At 44.4% G+C, this 19029-nt stretch overlaps 3 protein-coding genes across 3 annotated transcripts in view; 1 reads left to right on the forward strand and 2 right to left on the reverse strand.

Moving 5' to 3' along the window:
- Window positions 1-222: 222 nt before the first annotated feature.
- On the forward strand, window positions 223-2816 carry srp14 (signal recognition particle 14). Its single transcript, XM_084568426.1, has 5 exons — window positions 223-367; window positions 1194-1266; window positions 1390-1502; window positions 1606-1638; window positions 1785-2816. The coding sequence occupies exons 1-5, from the start codon at window positions 344-346 to the stop codon at window positions 1872-1874; spliced, it is 333 nt and encodes a 110-aa protein (XP_084424552.1). The 5' UTR covers window positions 223-343; the 3' UTR covers window positions 1875-2816.
- Window positions 2149-10044, reverse strand: xgb (x globin). Its single transcript, XM_084568425.1, has 5 exons — window positions 8893-10044; window positions 5686-5793; window positions 4168-4288; window positions 3926-4006; window positions 2149-3081 (listed from the first exon to the last, which is right to left on the reverse strand). The coding sequence occupies exons 1-5, from the start codon at window positions 9060-9062 to the stop codon at window positions 2962-2964; spliced, it is 600 nt and encodes a 199-aa protein (XP_084424551.1). The 5' UTR covers window positions 9063-10044; the 3' UTR covers window positions 2149-2961.
- Window positions 10045-10173: 129 nt separating this feature from the next.
- The window catches only part of LOC311505032 (pleckstrin homology domain-containing family G member 3-like), a 31035-nt gene continuing 22179 nt past the window's right edge, over window positions 10174-19029 (reverse strand). The window contains exons 9-18 of the mRNA XM_084568427.1: window positions 18700-18882; window positions 18406-18498; window positions 17081-17167; window positions 16964-16994; window positions 16655-16756; window positions 16516-16559; window positions 14985-15359; window positions 14059-14178; window positions 11678-13139; window positions 10174-11561 (exon numbers count right to left, since the gene is read on the reverse strand). Of these exons, the coding sequence (XP_084424553.1) occupies window positions 10900-11561; window positions 11678-13139; window positions 14059-14178; window positions 14985-15359; window positions 16516-16559; window positions 16655-16756; window positions 16964-16994; window positions 17081-17167; window positions 18406-18498; window positions 18700-18882 (3159 nt within the window). The 3' untranslated portion in view covers window positions 10174-10899. The remainder of the gene's footprint in view (window positions 11562-11677; window positions 13140-14058; window positions 14179-14984; window positions 15360-16515; window positions 16560-16654; window positions 16757-16963; window positions 16995-17080; window positions 17168-18405; window positions 18499-18699; window positions 18883-19029) is intronic.

The raw sequence follows: 19029 nt of genomic DNA on the forward strand, positions 1-19029 counted from the left end.
GTCCCCTAAAGTTCCTGCTGCAGTCATATCTGTCAACCACATCTATACTTTACATCTGTAACAACTGGTTAAATGATGTTAATGAATTAAGTGTATATTCTTAGTTGTATTGCGCGCCATTGTCAGAAAACATTACATTAAGAAAAACTACATCCGTGTCTGACAGAGGGGCTGTTTACTTGTTGCGCCACCTCCTCCCTGACAGTAGGCGGCGCTGTGACGGCAGCGTAGACCCCCGCGGTGAGGGCGCAGGGCGGGGCTTCGGCTTGTGTAGTACGTGTGCTTCCCAGCGGTTAGCTTGCGGCGAGTGAGCTAACGCTACAGCTGAAAAGAAGACAGAACCATGGTGCTGCTTGAAAATGATTCGGTAAGAACAAAAACTACACCCACAACAACGAGGCCTGTTGTCGCTGTTGATAATTAATGGAAAAACTGACACTGTCCGCTTTAACTCACCAACAGTTAGCTTGCCGATAGCCTCAACGATAGGCAAGCTAGTCGTTAGATGATTGGGTCACTAGCCTGCTAACGTTAGGTTGAAGCTAACACTGGTTTAGAGTTGATTAAGGAGCCGTATAATGTGTTCAGTAGTTGGACTTTCTGGCATAAATGGAGGCAGTAACGGCCTCTTTCTTGCTTAACTGTTAAGCTAGCTCCTAAACTAGTCAAACATCGACTGTTAGCACCCTGTTACGTAGTCTTCCAATGCGGAGCAAAGCGAAGTGAGTTAAGTAAACACGCCTTTAACTTCATTCATTTATCTGAATGACAGTCGTTCGAAATTTGTAGGTTCGCCACCAGATTACGTGGCAATTTATTTGGTAAAATCACTCTTAGCTAAACTGTAGTTGTTAAAATTGTTCCGTTTTACATCATTTACAAACTAAAAACTCCTCCAATATCTCTGAGTGTCCTTAATTCAGACTTTACGCCAACTATTTAATGCGGCATCCTCAGTCTCATCCAATAAAGCATTCTAATGTTCATAAAGGTCTATTCTACGGTTGTTTTATTGGACTGTATTTTTGACCAGGTTTAGCTACTGAACAGACAGTTGATTGCGTAATCGCCATCTTTGTAAACTATCTCTTTGTGCTGAGATCCGCCTTAGTACAAAACATTCACAACTGCCTGCCTGTGTTAGGACTTGATCACCAAAACATTAAGACCAACACCTTCTTTCTTTCGTCCAGTTTCTCACTGAGCTCACACGGCTCTTCCAGAAGTGCAGAACATCGGGCAGTGTTGTCATCACGCTAAAGAAATGTAAGTGGGATCTTCTCAGTCAGATTTAGCCAAGATGCATAATTTAAAAGAGGATGTAGAGTTCCCCTTTTCACTATCAAAGCAGCTATAACGGGTTGTGTTTTTAATTTTTTTTCTTTCCAGATGACGGCAGAACCAAGCCGGTGCCGAGAAAGGGCCACACAGAGTCGTTTGAGCCTGCAGATAACAAATGTCTCATCAGAGCGTCTGATGGCAAGAGGAAAATTAGCACAGTGGTGAGCTGACGGAGTTTATTATGTTTGTGGATTCACGAGCCTTTGCTAGTTAATGTTTGTCCACAAGCTGTTAATGCTGAATTCTTGTTTCTTAAAATTTCAGGTCAGCACCAAAGAAGTAATCAAGTTTCAGATGGTAGGTAGATTTGTGTTTTCGGGCAATTATCCTGGGTCATTAAATGCAGCTTCTCTTAATCAGTTCTTCTTGATGTTCATAAAAGACTGTCAAGACTGTCACTATCTCTGATCAGCCATTTGTAACACTTAATCTCGTCTTTACAGGCGTACTCCAACCTCCTTAGAGCTCACATGGATGGACTTAAGAAGAAAGATAAGAAAAGCAAAAGCAAGAAGACCAAAGCCACTCAATGAGCAACAGACTCTTTAAAGATAACCTTGGGTACCTGAACTGGCCTGTACAATCTGAGGGAATGGGAGAGGACTCCATCTGATCTGCAGCCCTAGCCGGCTTTCTCCCCGTTCGTTCGAGGCCTCAGGATCACCGTTAATCCACCTGGTGACTGCTTTGATATCACACCATTGTTTGCATGGTAACGTGTCATCCCTGGCTGCCTGGTGCCATCGGTGATTTGGAACAGAAAACCTGAGGATTTCTCACGCAGTTCAAAGCAAGCCAACTTTATTGAACCTCCACTATTTCTGCTCCGGATTGAGGTTTGGCAACAGCGGCGTTGCCTCTGGAACCAAATGCACCGAGCACGATGATTAACAGCCCCTCTTTCTATTTAATCGTTAAGAGTCCCTATTTATGTTCTTATACCCGCTAACGTCGTCTTTAGCAGGCCATTTCATTTTACAATATTAGAATGTTTTCTTGAAGGGGATTTAGAATTTCAGAAACACAGATCAGATTTATTCTTGTGACATTTCACCGTATAAAATGTTGTTTTACATTTTTTTTTTATTGTATCTTTTGAAATACAGCGAGAAGTTATTTCCCCTTTATTTTTTTTACATACCAACACCAATCTGTCCCGCTGGCTGTCTTAAATTGTTAAACAGCAGTGAAATATACTGTATTCTTCAGTTTACGTGGTTAATTCAAGGTTTCAAGTGAAATAGCACAAAAAGCTGTAGATTTACTGAAAGGCATGTTTAAGTTATGAATACAGAGACAAAAGATTGGCTGCCACTCTAATCATGTCTTTTCTGTTTATCACAAGTAAAAGGCAGGTTCAACCACGGTCAGAAAATGTTGTCGACCTCTTGTATCGTCTCTTGTCCTCGTGGAGGAGGACTGCAGCAGAATTTAAGTTCAGAAATAAAGTGCTTCGTTAAAAGTCACTGCATGTTTTTGTCCGTTTCTGACAAAGTAGCAAATTATGATTGAACACGAGCAATGTAGAAAACAAAGACAGTCAATATACACTATATACACGTGCGCATTTCTGCGCCGTAGTGGGGAGAACAGTCTGTTGTGGACGAGCGATGCGGCGTCTCATAGCGCGGTGTTCCTCTTGTCTGGTCTTTCCTTCGGGGAGGCAGCTAGGTGGCGCTGACGGGCGCTCTCTTCCTGGTATCCCTGCTTCATGAGGCCGGTCACATACAGGAACATAGCCTGGACGACAAAGAATAAACTGGGTCAGGACTCCCACAGGTGGACGCTCGGTCTTTCATCCAAGCATTGAAGTGTGTGGGCAGGAAATGAATGATTCTTTTGTATTCAGACGGCGCTATTCTACTTAACCATCTCATGAAAAAGACAATGTAGGAAAAAAATGCACAAAGGTTGAGTTGATTGCTCATTTTTGAAACATTTAGTCAGTTACTTAAAAAAAAGCTTCCAAAATTGTCTTTATAAGGTTAAACTGTGAAGTATTTTTGAATCTGCTGTTTATTAGTCACACATACTTGAAAATAGTATAAACAATTTTCCAGTAGACTTTTTTACATTTTTTTTACGTGACAAAAGATTAAGTATGTTGTAATTAAGGGCCCAAGCACTGAAAGCGGTTGAAACCCTGTTGTTTTGGTCCAGGTTTTTTGTTTCGTCCTATGCCGTTTCCTCCTCACAAAGAATTTCAACTCTAACACAAATGAAAGTGCATGCATCTTTTCTGAATGGACGCCAAGCAGCAGCAGTATTATCTGGGTATTAATAACACGAGGGGCCTTGGAGTGACTTAACGTGATGTGACAGAGCCATGTTCCATTTTCTCAGCACGCTCGTGCACGGTTCAGGGTTCAGTGAGATGTAAACTTCCGCATCAGTCAGGCTGATGTCGTGCTGGTTTCCATCTTGACACGTTACAAGGAGCATTAATGAGATGTGGGCCGGACGCGAACCATCCCTGTAGCTATTACGATCATTTTACAAGGCGTTTCCCCTCCCGAGAATCTCCGGCTGTAAATGTCTCCGAGTCACGTCCGCAGGAGGAGACGCGCGCACACACATTTCCTACCTTCCATGCCTCCTCCAGCTCTGCTGTCCACTTCTCCTTCAGGATAGGCCGCACGGCACAGATGAACTCTGCTCCGACGTACTGCCAAATAACAACGTGTATCTTTGTAATCACTTACAAGAGCATGTGTGTGTGTTAGCATTCAGCAGAGACATTAGAGGCTTTAGTACGACTGTGAGTCAAACAAAGAGCTGCACTCCTCTATAAACAAAGCAGCACTGTTGGGTTCATCGGGCTCTTACACTGTAGTACTTGGGTGGTGCGTTGTAGTGATAATGGCTTTTCCCCAGCTCTAGTGCCAGGGCCTCCAGCCTCTCCAGCTGGTCCAGTCTAGCCACACTTTTCTCTATAAAAGACATCACCCTGAAAGAGATGGAAATACTCAGAGTGAAACACTCAACTTGATTCATCATAAAACAGCATTAGGCGGCTATGAACTGATGCCCTTCTGTGTTGAACGTTGGCAACATTGGCATTCTCAACAAGCACTGTTTAACACACAAGCTAAACCAACTGCCCCCAAAAAGGGTTAGAGCCGCTTCAGCTCTCTCTTAACTACGTCCGGGCGTCCATGAGAGCGGAGCGGCTTGAAGGACCATTTGGCCTTATCATCGGATTTGAGAGCAGCCGCCTCATGCTGGTGCGCGCAAGGCCACGCCGACCCTCTGCACCTCCAGGTCCTCAGGCGGTAATTGGCTGCTTTGGCCTCGTGTGTATGTGTAGAGGAACACAGAGAGAGGCACGGTGCACCCTGGGAAAACGGCGCGCAAGTGCCCTGTGATGGATGCCCCGCGCTTCCGTCTGCAGCGGCGCCCTGATTATACGACCACCTGAGGTGCTCCGCTCCGCCATTTATCTCATGGTTACACGGCGATGTGTGCGGCGCGCCTTTATCATCTGCTGCTGTTCCAGTGAAATTAAAGAAAAATCTAATCAGCATAAAGAATCAGATGAGTGGTTTGGTTGATATTTTCCACAAAAACAAAACAAGAATGAATCAATAGCATCAAATCAAGCTATTGCCTTTAGCTGTCTGCATATTACTCTGAGGCCGTCCCACATTAGCCATCCTGCTGCCATAGCGCATCGTTCTCTGCCAGGAAAATGAGTGGAGGCTGAGGTAATTTAGGAAAACAAAGAAATTAGGTTTTGGTTAAGGGAAAAAAAAAAAGGGTGGTTAGGAGCAAAGCATCACTAGCATAAGAAATCAGCCGATCTTTAGTAAATTTAGAGTAAACCACCATGTAAGGGAGGTTGTATGCACACAATAGACCTCAGTGTCAAAGAGAAACTGACTAAATGTTCACCTTCAAGTGACAATTCCACCGAATCTACTGTAGAAAATAATAAAATATGATAATCTATGATAAAAAAAAAACTACGAAGAGGTTCTGTCTGTAATGGCTGAAAGTACAAACAAGGATGGGACCACAGTATAAACACAGCACAAAAGACCAAATGTGTGATAATCTGTGCCTGAAAAAGCCTACTTAAAACAAAACTATATATGTCACGTTATTTAAAATGTCCTATCAAATACAGTAAACTGGTACAAGCTGTGTTTTTAAAGAGATTTGTTGCATAACAGCAGGGTTCATGACAGCCGTCAGTGAGCGATGGTTATGCTTTGACCTCAGTGTGCTGCATGTCAATATGCTCCGCTGCCCCGTGTGTGACACGCACTACTATGCTTTCACTGCCTGGGTCGTTCATAGCTCTGATGTATTGATGTGTTGTGAATGTGCAGCGTGCCAACGGACCGCAGGCCGTGCGCCCTCAGCTCCCGGTTGGTCCGCAGCCTCTCCAGGTCCTCCACGTCTCGGAACAGGAAGAAGACGTCCTTGCATTCGGGATGGGTCTCAAACAACCTGTTGCCAAGGCGACAAGAAAACAAGCAGCCATCCGTGAGCCTCCCCTGAAGCAGCCTGTCACGTTCATTCCCACACCAAAACAAATGAACCCCCCCCTTTACTAAGATCACACAAGCCCAAGAGTTTCAGCATGGACACACATACTACTGGAACCCCCCTGGGCTGATGGTGATTGTGCACACTTGAATGATTAGAGGCTTCCCTCTCATCCTTCATCCATTCCACACTCTGAATAGAGATCTGATTGTGCCCTTTCTGATCTTACTCTGATTCTTCTTATCGTCGCTGCCTTCCGCCTCGGGTTTTCACAACCGGCAGCTGCCATCAGCAACAGGGCAGTGGGAGATCGGGGAGTTTGTTAGGCAGCCAGTCCATACCCTCATTTCACAGCCGCAGCTGCGTCGAGCCGCCCCGCGCAGTCAGATCCGGGATGGGGGCCCTCGGTTTTCTGATTTAACCTCAATCAAATTTCCTCAACCCGGGGAGTTTAAACGCGGCGCCATCCAATCAAACATGCCTTCGGTCTCCAGCTGAGCTACCTGTCATTAGTGAGGGTGCACGGTTAACTCTGGATGTGGGTCGTGTTGCGCCGCACGCTGAGACGCTTAATTATTCAGAATGGAGTCTGTGGAAGGAAAATGATAATGATTGGCATCAAAGCTAAGCCGGCTGCTGAATGTCAGCCCAAGTTAAAGCTGGAGGGATGTCTGGATGCCCACTCTCCCCTTAAAAACCCGCAGAGCCTCCGTGACATGATCCCCTGCCATCCTTGCCCCAACTGTGAACCCTCTTTAAAAGTCTTTCCATCTTCCATCTGCACCGTTTCTCCACTCATTTATTCGGCTCTTCCCTCTTAATCCACCACTCATCTGTTTCCATGATGCACAATCCAATTCAAACAATGGGAGGATAATAACTCAACACTAATGTGCCTTCCCCATCGCTAGAACAAAGCAGACACTTGTGCTGGATAACCTTAGTAACTGACAAGCATGTGTGAGCGACAACAAAAAAAAAACATTCGAATAAATTAACATACTCTCACACTAATTCATGTTTTAAGTCCTGCCTCGCTCTCATGCAACCAGGCCTGGATGGAGAGGAGAGAAGGAACAGACGGGCTATAAGTGGCGTCTCTGCTCCACGGCCATGATTTTCATTGAATGTAATTATCAGCTGATTCAGTTACAATAACAATATTTCATTTTGCCCTACATTTATTAGCCAATAATATCTATATAATATGTCAGGGGCAATCCTGAGCTCGATCCCAGGAAAAAAATCAGTGCAGGAGGATAGTCATTGCAAAATATATCAACAGGTAGCCATCCGAGGGCCTGATCATTCATTTTTAATTTGAATAATTGTGGCAGTTCAGGCTCTTTTTCTTTCTACATTTGCTGTTTTTTTTCCCCCCCAGAGCCCCTAGCAAGAGGGAAAAAAAAACCCTGGAACACAAGGCTGTAGTGGGTCCCTATGAATAAATGCATTAGATGTCGAGAACATGTGCCCCTAGATGGACAAGGCAGATGAAGTGGCTCTGTGGCCTTTGACAGGCAGATGATAATAACGCAGAGAGGTCTATAGAAATACAATATATTGACACGGTCACCAGGCCCCGACAAAAGGAAATGGGAACGAGCGTGGAGGGCTTTTTAAGTGCACTAAAACACGTCTTCGTGGGCCCGTTGCGCTGATTGTGTCTCCTTGTTTTATTTTTGGACCGGCCTCTTTGATTTTCGAAGTTCACGTTTCGACGGCGGCTCAGGCAGAATTAGAGGAGGCTGTGTTTTTGTCTCAGTACACCCAGAGAAGGCCTCACGCACAGGAGGTGTGCATGGAGATGTGCGCATTTGAAAGCACCGTGATTAAAGGAATAAACTCAGCGTCTGCGTGGTGTAAGCAGGGTCTTTTTGGTGTTTTTTTTTTTTTTTTGTGCGTCTTATTCGTCTGAGGGAAGCTATAACGGGATTGAAGTGACTGTGAAATGTTCTCCCTGCAGATGAGAGGAAACTGCTCCGATTCCACCGCTGTCAACGCACCGTCAACACGTAGAGAGAGAGAGCTTGTTATTTTCCTCCACTGTGTGTGAACACGAGTGCAAGCATGCGTAACATGCGCAGACACTGTGGCACCCTAAACGCCTCGAATGGGGTTTTAATTGGCATCGTTTTGTTTTATTTTAAAATTATTCAGCAGCCTTCTTGCCAGGGAGCGAGGGGCCGAGCTTAAAATTCAGAGATGAGAAATTGTGATTCTCATCTGTTGGTTTTCTGTGACAATGACAGTGAGGCGGTGGAGGCCCCTGAAGGCCTCGGGGTCACTATTGTAACCCTGACCCACAATGAGCCCATGTAATCCAATGCAGGCTAACGCGCTAAGGTCAACCCCTTGGGCTTCTAGCCATATTCCATATTCCTTCATTTGTTTTATTTCCATGCCAACTGCCAAAGGGCCAAAGATGCTTTCCGGACGCTGGTTATCATCATAATTGATAAAATGAGTTTCCCTGATGGCTGATGCCTTTAATTGCACGGTACCACGGCAGAAGTGGAGCTCTGAGTTACAATGTAATGAGGTTAAGATGTGATATGAAGTGATAAGAAAGGGGAGGAGGAGGATTCCGCTCCAAGCTTTCCCTGAAGAGCTCAGGGACGTGGTGGAGGTATGTTGGCTTTGTGCGGAAAGGTCAGCTCACCGTGTCATCTTTACAGACCCTCTGCTGAGCCTTTTTGTCTTTGGCTGCAGGAGGGTGAGCGCACCGTGCAGACGATTCCCTGAACGCATCATTTGTCTTTTAAACATACATGATACAGAAAACCAGTGGAAAGCCGAGATTTATTTTACATCCTTGGTGTCCTAGGTTGCCAGATCTGCAGCATTTGTTTTTAAACGCATCAAACTACTTCCTTGTATTGTTACACGAATGAACAATCTTGTACCAAACCTTAAATTTCTCCTATCACACCATTTACAAATGCTTTTACTTCCCTGTGAGTCAACTTAATGGACGTTTTCTTCAGTTCTGAGTTCAGAGTTTGCTGAAATGCAACAAACACGCGGCAAAATGTAAAAACTGAATCCTTAAGATCTTACCTGACAAACATAATAATCCCAACTTTGGCTATGTCGTCCCGGATAACTTTCCACGAGTCCTTGATCATCTGGATCTGGTCCTCGTCGAGACGCGCAGCGGCGCCAGCATCCTCTGGGTTCCTCTCTGCAAACTCCGTCTTCGCTGCTAGACCCGATATTGCGCAGCCCATTCTTCCTCTAAAGAAAACGAGACGGTGATGGGTTTTTTTTGTTGTTGTTTGTAGCAATCCAAGAGGAAGGGAAAACGAAAAAAAAAAAAAAAAAAGAAATGTTAAACACTGTTGTGCCAGAAGATATCTACTGCTGCTGCTGCTGCTGCTGGTGGTGGAGGAGGTGGCGGCATCTGGTTCGAGTGCGCGTCTCTCACTCCGCTCCTGTGGTGGGTATCGCGCGTCAAGTCAGCCAGCAGACCGGATGTTAGTTCTGCTCGTTGTTTCTAGAATTAAAACAACTCGTAGATAGATATAAAAAGGAGAGGGGATGAAGCATTTAAGTTGAAGGGTAGAAATGAGTGACTTCCGGTGTAAGCCAGCCTGTTAATTTCTGACTTGACGCAACTTTTAGACGGAAAGATGATACAGTTCAGACAGAGACAGCGCACCATAAGTAAACTGAGGCTCATTTAAGGCCGGGCTGTGCTGTCATTTCAAATAAAATACAGCAATGATAAATGAATAAAGACACTCACATGGGCCCACTGTATAATAATGCACAGCCGCTGCAGCCTGGATGCTCTGATTAAAAGAGTCAAACCTGCAGATTATACTGACATTGGCTTTACCTCCATTGTTTGTGCACACAGACCTCATTATTATGCATAAAACATGTAAAGGTAATGTACATACAATAAGTACTTGTTTTGACAACTACATTATCTTGCCATAGGTATGCTGTGGGTGAGCAAGACCTGTTTAAAATCACATTTAGAAGTGATTCTCGGAAGCTCGGTAAAGGCCTTGAAGTATCAGGCCAATAAAATGGCAGGTTTTTAGAAAAAGTCTCCGGGATCCTATAAATAAAATGTTTATTTCATGGTGTTTCCTTAGATAAGTGGATCTGCTACGTCTCATCTCGTCCCCTGTCGTTTTAGAATAGACATTTTATCAACCAAACACATTCCTAGCCCACTTTATGTACACTGCGCAGCAATAAAACCGGCTCCGCTTTCCTTTCTGTTTCGCTTGATGTAAATAACACTCTCTTAGGACCCACTTCAACCACAGCTCAAATGGATTCAGAGTGGAGATAGAGTTGCCGAGCTTTAACAAAGAGGAGACCTGTGGAAACTTACCATTTCTGCTTTTATTGAAAACATGGAAAACTGAAACAAGGTATTGCCTGGAATGGAAAAGTAAAAAGGGCTTGTTATTTGTCAAGTATTTACACGAGGCCAATCGTTCCCAAATATACAGTTTCATAAATAATGTCCAAGAAAATATACAACGAGGAAAAATAAAGCTCCAGTGATGTGCAGTAACACTTTGACAAGCAGCTACAGTAAAACGTGGAAGCAAATGACTGCTGTGACCACATGCATTACAAGGCATCCATCTTTGGTGTATGGACAGAGACTTAAGCTCCCTTTCCTTTTCCCCTGAAAGTCTCAGCTGGCAGTTTACATGGTTAATGATAGTAGTGTTGTGGTAACTACAGCCACAAGCACCAACAATAGGTGGGAAACTAATACATCATTAAAAGAAGAAAATCATTTTCCTTTGATACAGAGACTATATACACATTTTTACCTTAGTATTGTGCAGTCAAATGCCCAGTGTACTATATAGATATTGCAATACACTTTTTTAATGTCAACATGTGTTCCCCTCTTGTGGTTTAACTGATAACATCCCTTTAATATTACACTGGTGCCAACATCACCACCCAGTGCCCCCTATACTTAAATCATTGTGCAGACAAGAAGTTGCATTCTTTTGAGGGATAAAACAGTTCAGGTAACTGAAGGGAAATGTGAATTTGATAGTTCCTGATATTAAAAAAAACACAGGTTCATGAGCTTATTGTTAAGCTTTGGAACTTTTCCCGTAAGTTTTTCACAAGGTGACTTTCTGAGGTCTTCCCTGAAGTCGATGCACTGTCTGCACTGTCTGCACTGTCTACGCCCTCCTGGAGGAGGTCGTCCCCGTCTTGGATTTTGTCGACAGCAGGACAGGTCCTCACAGGTTCCTGAAGGTTCTGTACTTCATGGAGGGGCAGAGACCCCAGCATGTGGTCCAAAGAGTTCCACCTGCACAGCAGGGGATTCTGCCGAGGCCGTGTCTGGTTCTGGGGCCAGTCCTCTACCACAGGACACTTTTCCTTGGATAAAGATTCAGACCGTTTTCTGTGACAGTCTGTCAGCGCTTTGTGAAGGTCTGAGGAGCTGTTGTACTTGTGTGAGCAGCCATTACACCTGTTCTTACTGCACTCCTGCATCCCATTTGGGGCTGTGCAGCTCCGGGTTACGCTTGAGTGGGAGGTGTCTGTGTATTTGGAGCGCAGCTCCTGGACGTGGGGCCAATGGAAAGTCTCTGACTGTGTGCTTTGTGGGGAGGTAACTGTGCTGTGGGAGCTGGCACCAGAGCTGGGAGTCTGGACAGGACTTGGAGAACAGACTTCAGGGATGACTGCCTGATCAGAAGCATTCCAGGGCAACCTCAGGTTGGGTCTACCTGCGTACATACACAAAAACATACAAAGAAAGCTTTTCAGTTCTCCATGTACATAAGTCAAAGTGGTAGGTTACTGCAAAAGAAAGCATTGTGGCAATCATTTGCATCCCATTTACCCCTTTTTCTCAACTGCATCTTCTCTTCATGGACAGCAGGCATATTCTTGAAGCCTTCTTGACCCGCTGCTTCTCGGTTCCTCTGCCAGACTAAGGGTCTGTTATTTTTGATGCGCTGACTGTACTGACGAGCGAGCTGGAACACCTTGTTTTTCATCTTTCCCATGTCTTGTAAGATCTGGTCCTCATCCATGCTCGTTCGGAAGTTGACGATCTTAGGTAGCTGGTTGTGGTTGACATGGCTGTTGTCTTGAAACATGGAGGTCTTAGATGGCTTTGTGTCCTGACCTGATCCATCCTCCACTGTTGGGGAAGTCGTAGTAGGTGATGTCACGGGGGAGCTCTCAGAGGCAGTTTTTACTTCAGACTCTTCCAAAATCTGAGGTGGCTGCTCTTCATTTATACCATCTAAAGTGTTTGAGTTCATATCCTGGGTAGCTTCTAATCTTGAGTCACTAACTTTCTCTTCTGCAGCCTGATCGACTTCCTGGCTCTCCTCCTCAATTTCCATGTCTTGCCAAACCTTGAGCATGTCCGATGAGGGTCGGAACTCCTCTTCTGACATAGAACAGTCTGCGACACTGAGAGATCTAGCCTTGGTTTCAACGGATCTCTGTGGTTCAGTTCTTTGACAGGTTTCAGTGTTTCGACTCTTTTCTAATCCTGGAAGGTCAAATACAGACCAAGAAGTAGGCCTGTTGGGAGAGAGGCCTTTCCTGTGGACATGGGCCACCTTGTCCTGGGGAATACTGTTGAGCTGTCGACTCAGTTGTCTGACCAGACCCGCTGGAATATAGGACAGACTTTCCCTGCGCTTGATGCTGAAGTCAGCATCGTTGTGCTCAGCGTGCTCGTAGTATTGCCTGATTTTGTGGATGAGGAGGCGATCTCGTTTGGAGAGAGTGGATCCGCGTTCCCCTTCAATGACAGTGTCCAGCGCAGATTCATCCACAGGAACCGATGCCTCTGAGACTTCCTGTGGCACCGCAGAAGAGCTGACCAACATTTGGGTCTGTTTCTCCAAGTCCATGCAGGCCGAAGGGCTTTGAAAGGCGTCATTCTCTACTGACGGCGAGGGGCAGGCCAGGGAACCCAGGTCCTCTGAAACTAGACTGCTCCTTCTGGATAGGCTTCTGGTGAAGTGGTCAGCAATCACACTTGCCTGGTCCAACACAGAGGAAGGCAGGATGCTTTTATTATCTGAAAGCGCCTCCTCTTCCTCTTCTGAGAGCTCCACATTCGTCAGTACACTTGTCTCCCCCGCTTGAAGACCAGAGGAATCACTCTCTCCTTCCTCTTCCTCTCCAGTCTCTCTAGAGGTATCCAGAGATTCTGGGGTCTCGGTTTCTTGTTCAGGTGGAGTCACAGGAGACTCTGGGCGTTGGGAGTAATCCACCTCCAGCTGATTGCTCGTCTTCACTTGAGGGACACAGTCTAGAGGACACAGCTCCTGCACATTGACCTGAAACATGAGAAGAGCGCACAATGGGATGTAATGAGTATAAGACACATTCTAACAGCAAGTGCTCTCCTTTCCACATTAGCTTAATCGTCCTTTTCAAAGTCATCTAGACGGTTAAATGTGCATGTGTTTCATCTTATTGGGCCCAATTGAGCATCATTACAGTGTCCTGTTTCTACGTACGATATCTAAGTGTGGTAAACACTGATGCCATTTGCTGCCTTGTTGTTAACGACTCTTCACTGAACCATTTTCATTACCCTTGGCGAGTTCAGCGGTGAATCTTGTCATGTCTGAGGCCCTACCAGCGTTCATATTGCTGATGTCGCCCCACTCTGCCGTTAATCTAAATTTGTTTCCAGGTGTTGCCTGCTCTTTTGAAATGACTGCATTTGTGAAAATTGCAGCTTGGAGCTGTGTGGTGGAGATAAGGTGAGAATAACAAGTTACACTCTACACTCTCAGATGCAGAAGTTTCTCAAAGTTTCAGATTCTAATGACGGGACCCGCTGCCTTTCTCAGTGGGAGTGCTGACCAAAGGATGACAGAACGTGTGTGGTATTTTAATTTCCCAAGATAGCTAACATAATAATAACGTAGCTCCAGGCACGATTTAAATAGGCCTCAGAGAAACGCTCGTGGCAAAGAGCAGCTATTAGGCAGCAAACTTACTTATAAGTCTAATGCAGTATTGAATCCGCTCGCTCTCATTCACACAGAAATAACAATGACAGCAAATACACTGAAAGAGTCACATTCAAAACATACAATGCGCTGGAAAATAGGCTCCGCAACGAACGTGAGAATAGATGGGCATTCTTTAATAGAGTGAATACACGTCATATGGCCTCAGAGACACCAGTGGAAATGATACTGAATGGACGTGCGTATAAGCATTATACTAAGCTTTATAGAGTACCTGAGTGCTGGGAGTTTCTTTCACAGCCATATCCCCATATTTTTCCATCTGCCTGCAAGACTGTGTCTCCTGTCTGACAGGCGTAGTGTTCAGGTCAGCAGTATCTCTGTTCTGATCATCCTAAAAGGAAAAAACAGCATTAAACGAATTAATTAAAATCCTCCAGAGAGATAATTCTATGAGGAATAAAGCAGAACAATTTGTCACAGCAGGCAATCATCTGCTTAATGTTCAAAGTTTATAATTTCACGTTATCCCTGAAAACTCCACTGTGAAATTCTAGTCTTCCTACTGAGATGCTGTGTATTCAATCATTAGGAAACAATACAGCGGCAACAATTAACCTTAACAAAGACTTCCTAATTATGAAAATTCAGAGGGGAAATATGATTAGGAAATATGATTATCAAAGACCAAAGCTCTTGTTATTATACTAATTATTTAATTAGATGGTTACGTTTACCTTTGTAGACGACCAACATTTACCAGAGCAAATTGAGCCGCTAGTTCTAATGCAAATGGTCTCAACAGCATAACCTTCAACATCAATCATATCCCAACACACAATTATAAACAGTACATTGTAAGAGGAAAACAGTAATGTGCATGCACAAGGGGATCATTTCAACTCCAAAGCAAAACAATCCGAGCAAAGACATGCACAGGAATGACTCTTAAATTTCACCCATATGTTTAGTCTTAGAGAACATCGGTCCATGCACTTCAGAAACAACAGCTTGACCTGGAGCATTTGATGTGGAAAGTGCAAATGGTAACAGGAGTTAGTTGTGATTTGGTTTATTAAACAAAAAAAATCAAAAATGAGGGATGAGAGCAAGCGTGGGAGAAAGTGTGGCAGAGAGTGCCGGTGATGCCGGTGAAATGGAGCAGGAAATGGGAAACCTGTGGGTGGCAGAAACCCTCACCGTTGTGAAGTGAGTAGAAAGCAAAGCCCTGGCTCTATAGTGCCAGCAGGAGATGGCTGCCAGCACTGAGCTGGCAAAGTCGGCTACCTGGTCGTCTCCCATCAGTATATCTTCCTTGCAACTCTCCCCCTCCACCTCCTCCTCTTCCTCCTCTGCCTTCTCCTGCTCCAGCCCCCCATCACTGGGTGAAGAGCCCAGTTTCGGGTCACTGTCAGGAGGACTTAGCTGCTCCAGAGAGTCCCCTCTGGAAATTAGATCCTCCAAACTTGGCATCTCAGCCTCGGGCTCGCCTACACTGGAGGTCAGCATACTGACACTAGTGGCTGGCTGAAGGGAGCACCTATCCCCCAGCAGCGCACCCTCACTGTCTGCATGCTGTGGCGTGAAGTCATAGACATGTGGTTGGTTATTGCAAGGTCAGTGCTAGAGCCATGTTGTGATTGCAAGGCTGTAAATGGGATGACGTCACATAAAGCAGCCTTAGCTTTGGGTGAGATATGACTTTGGCAATGCGTAGGAAGTCCAAGTATGTTCTGTGCAGATAAGGATTTCTCATTTTTAGTTGAGGTTTCTTTTTTTCCAATTAGAATAGGAAGTTTGAACTGCTGAGTCAAACCTGCACAAGCCATATCTCACCACAGCCCGGTGACCTACAGTAAGTAAACAGCTTTGCTACAACAGACTGGAAAACCATATCAATGCTTAATGAAAGACTACATTTGGATTTCAGACGCTTACCTTCAAGACAGCTGCGTGGAGAACAAAGATAAACAGGAGGAGGAAGAGAGAGAAAAACAAATGAGAATGTCAATAACAAGCATGCTCAAGTCAAATATTATGTGACAAAATAACCTGAACACCAAATGCATCTTGTGCAATTATGGTCAGAACACAATCTCTGTCTGCACAAACAAGGACTGAGTGAGGTAGTTGTTAGTCTGGGCCAGACTTAAGGGAGGCCCTGTGATTAGATAAATACCGATAAAAAACATCTTGTTCTCAGAGGCTCAAACTGGACATGATGCAATTAGCCAGGATGTGATGACCTACTCCTTCACCCAAATGAGAAGGCTGACATGAAAATTGCTTCTTCATTACATTGGTTCAAAAATTGATCTGGACCGAGAGCAAAGGAGAACTTTCTCTTTCGCGGGCGGCCAATTAGAATCAGTGACAACAGGAAGACGCGTAGATCTGAGGGCAGGGCCGAATTTGACTATTAAAAAGAGCTTGTGTATGACAAAGCCTCCAACCAGTGTGGCATATAATTAACTTCATTACGGGCGAGGTGGAGTGGGAGTGAGCGCGTGTGTGTCTTTTGATCTGTTTTCCAGGTGTCTTTGAAGGGGAACAAAGGAGAAGTTCAATGGAGACGTGAACGGCTCTTATCCAACACAAAATAACCTTGGTAGTGGGCTGTGGGGACTGTGGGGCCACTGGATAGCAGCCAGAGTGTGGATCAAACTGAACCGCTGTTAATGATCATGCCCATTTCTCCGCCCAAATCCGGTCAAATCAACAAAAAACAAACAATGTACCAACCTTTTGTGCTCCTTATGATTTGCTTTGCCGGCTCTGAAGAGAGAGAAATTAGAAATTGGACAGCTGAGTAGAGATACAGACGACAATGTTGTTACTTGTGGTAAAAAAGGTGCACAGGTGTATTTTACCTGATCTCCTCCTCCCATTTCTTCCTCCAATGTGGAAGTCGTCAGCCTGGCAGTACTCTGCTTTCTTCAGCCTCTCTGGACTATACTGATACTTCCCTGGATCTGAGCAGCAGATGGATATATCATTACACTCTGCAATTAAGAAAAACTATTTTCTCCCCACAGATGGATGGGTTACAGGCGACGCCTTCTTGGCAAATTAAGCAGCATTCCATATTGAACACAGAAAACAAAGCAACTCTTCTGTTTTGTGAGCAGCATCTTTGGTTGCTGTGGCAACGATTGAACGGGTCTGTCTGTGACACTTACAGTTTGAATTGTCCATGATAGCTTCCTTTGCCTTAAAAAAAAAAAAGAAACAGACGGCGTGTTTTAAAGAAAAGGCACAAGAGAAAGAAATCCTGCGTGAGGGATGATGATGTTTACCCTCTGTGGCACGATGGTGTTGTGATTCTCAAGGATGAGCCTCTTAATTTGATGAGCCCAGAGACGCTTCTCTTCCACAGACTTGGCCTGGAACAACAAGCACTTCTCATTTAGAAAGAGCCATTCACATTAATAAAGACAAACCAGGTACACACATGCACACGGGATAGCCAACAGGAGAAGGAGGTTACAGGAGAGAATTCAGTAAACCTATGCACTCATAAAAGCATATGTAAATGTACAGTGGGCTCCTAAATACCACTCATGAATACACTTCTACTTTGCATTTGTTTTAAAATGGAAGGTATGTCATTAAAATTATAATATCAGAGTAAAGAGTTCAATCTATGAAGAATGTAGAGGAATTTTAGTATTAGTTTGCCCTCGTTTTGGTTTAATGAAAGCAGCACTCGAGCAGCACCGAATCCAGTTAGTTCAGAACGTGATAACCACAGTTTTTCCTACAAAATAAAAATGTTCCAACTGAGAGATTCTTGTGATTTGAGGAATGTTCAGCTTGCTCAGTCTTCAACTGCCTCCATAAATGTTCAGTGGTGTTGTGGTGACTGTGGAGGAAAACTCTAAATGGTCTCCGAGCCTTTGGGCTGATTGTCCTGCAGCTGTATGAACCCTGCTCCACAAAGATACAAACCAAAGGGTGTGGCGTGTCTCTGGAGAATGGAGTGCTGCTTCCTTTTGGTCGGTTCAGTGTCAGGTGTTTAACTCCAGAGCAGCAAAACTTCCTCAGACACAAAACTCTAACTTGGATTTATCAATAAACAGGGCTTTTCATCCCCATCGTCTGCTTCTGATGGTCACTGCTGGTCTGCCTCATCACTTTTGGATTTAACCGATTCACATATTGTTTCAGAGCTCCGCTCACTGGACCTTTAGAGAACTTCAGCCTGTCCACTACTACTTAGTAAGCTATGTTTTGCCAGAAACATGAGGCACAGGAGAACAATGGCTGCAAGTTGATTCAATTGAACAAGACCCCTTGAACAAATCCGTGAGTTGAGTGTCATCTGAATGCAGCTTCAAAGGAAGTATACAACTACAGGACACAACCACTTTTACACAAAGGAGTCATTTCATTTGATTGCTGACCTAAAAGAACCTGAAATGTTCCTTCTGCATTTTAGACAGTTGTGTTTTTAGAGAAACCCCTGAATGTTCGGATTATTTCCAAAGATTTGCTTTATTAAAATATGTAGGCCACTTCCCTGGTGATTGGTAATATTCCTGGGGGCAAACGGAAATGCAGCATATTCCGTGGGGTGTAATTGTGCTGCAGGATGTGAAAAGTTAACAGTTAACTGGTGTACCTGCACGGTATGGGGTTGCTTAGGATGCTTGAAATGGATAACACTGAAGAGCAGGGGATCCTTGGCGCTGTCAAGTAACATTAAGGTGGAGCACTGCAAGGACAAAGAATGTCGTGATGTAAAGACTACAAGTGTAGATTATTTGCTACATTATTAACAGTATATCTGTTTGATACATATCTCATTTAATTTGTCAAATAACGCCATCTTCTTCTGTTATATACAAATATCATCTTTTTCCTATTTTTTAAAATTATTAAACCACTCATCAATAGAAATAGAGAAAGAGCATACTAAGATATGGATCTTGTAGACATAGTGTTCCCCTCTTTTCTTGGTAATGAGGAGCATCTTCTCGAAGAGGAAGAGCGTGCGGGTGTTCTTCGCCCTCAGCACATGAAAAGTGCCCTCAAGCACCAGCTCTCCATAGGTGGTCAGGTCAGGGCCCTTCCAGTTGATCAGCAGAGACTGTATCTCCTACAGATGCACATGAAAGCACATAGCATCACACACACACCCTCAGCCATGTTATTTAAAGATGATAAATGCCAGCCCGGTGTCACTTTCTATTTGTACACCTTATACAACACATATACAAAGGAAACCAAGGAGCTGAAGTGGATA

The sequence above is a fragment of the Chelon labrosus genome, assembly GCF_963514085.1.
Source record: "Chelon labrosus genome assembly, chromosome: 20".
Classification (NCBI taxonomy): Eukaryota; Metazoa; Chordata; class Actinopteri; order Mugiliformes; family Mugilidae; genus Chelon; species Chelon labrosus.

Excerpts from the sequence above, each read along its gene's own strand:
- xgb (XM_084568425.1), bottom strand. The coding sequence starts at position 9,062 with ATGGGCTGCGCAATATCGGGTCTAGCAGCGAAGACGGAGTTTGCAGAG. Across the intron at positions 4,289-5,685 it reads CTGAGGGCGCACGGCCTGCG|GGTGATGTCTTTTATAGAGA; the intron begins GTCCGTTGGCAC and ends CATCTCTTTCAG. Across the intron at positions 4,007-4,167 it reads CACCACCCAAGTACTACAGT|TACGTCGGAGCAGAGTTCAT; the intron begins GTAAGAGCCCGA and ends GTTATTTGGCAG.
- srp14 (XM_084568426.1), top strand. The coding sequence starts at position 344 with ATGGTGCTGCTTGAAAATGATTCG. Across the intron at positions 1,503-1,605 it reads AGAGGAAAATTAGCACAGTG|GTCAGCACCAAAGAAGTAAT; the intron begins GTGAGCTGACGG and ends TTAAAATTTCAG. Across the intron at positions 1,639-1,784 it reads AAGTAATCAAGTTTCAGATG|GCGTACTCCAACCTCCTTAG; the intron begins GTAGGTAGATTT and ends TCGTCTTTACAG.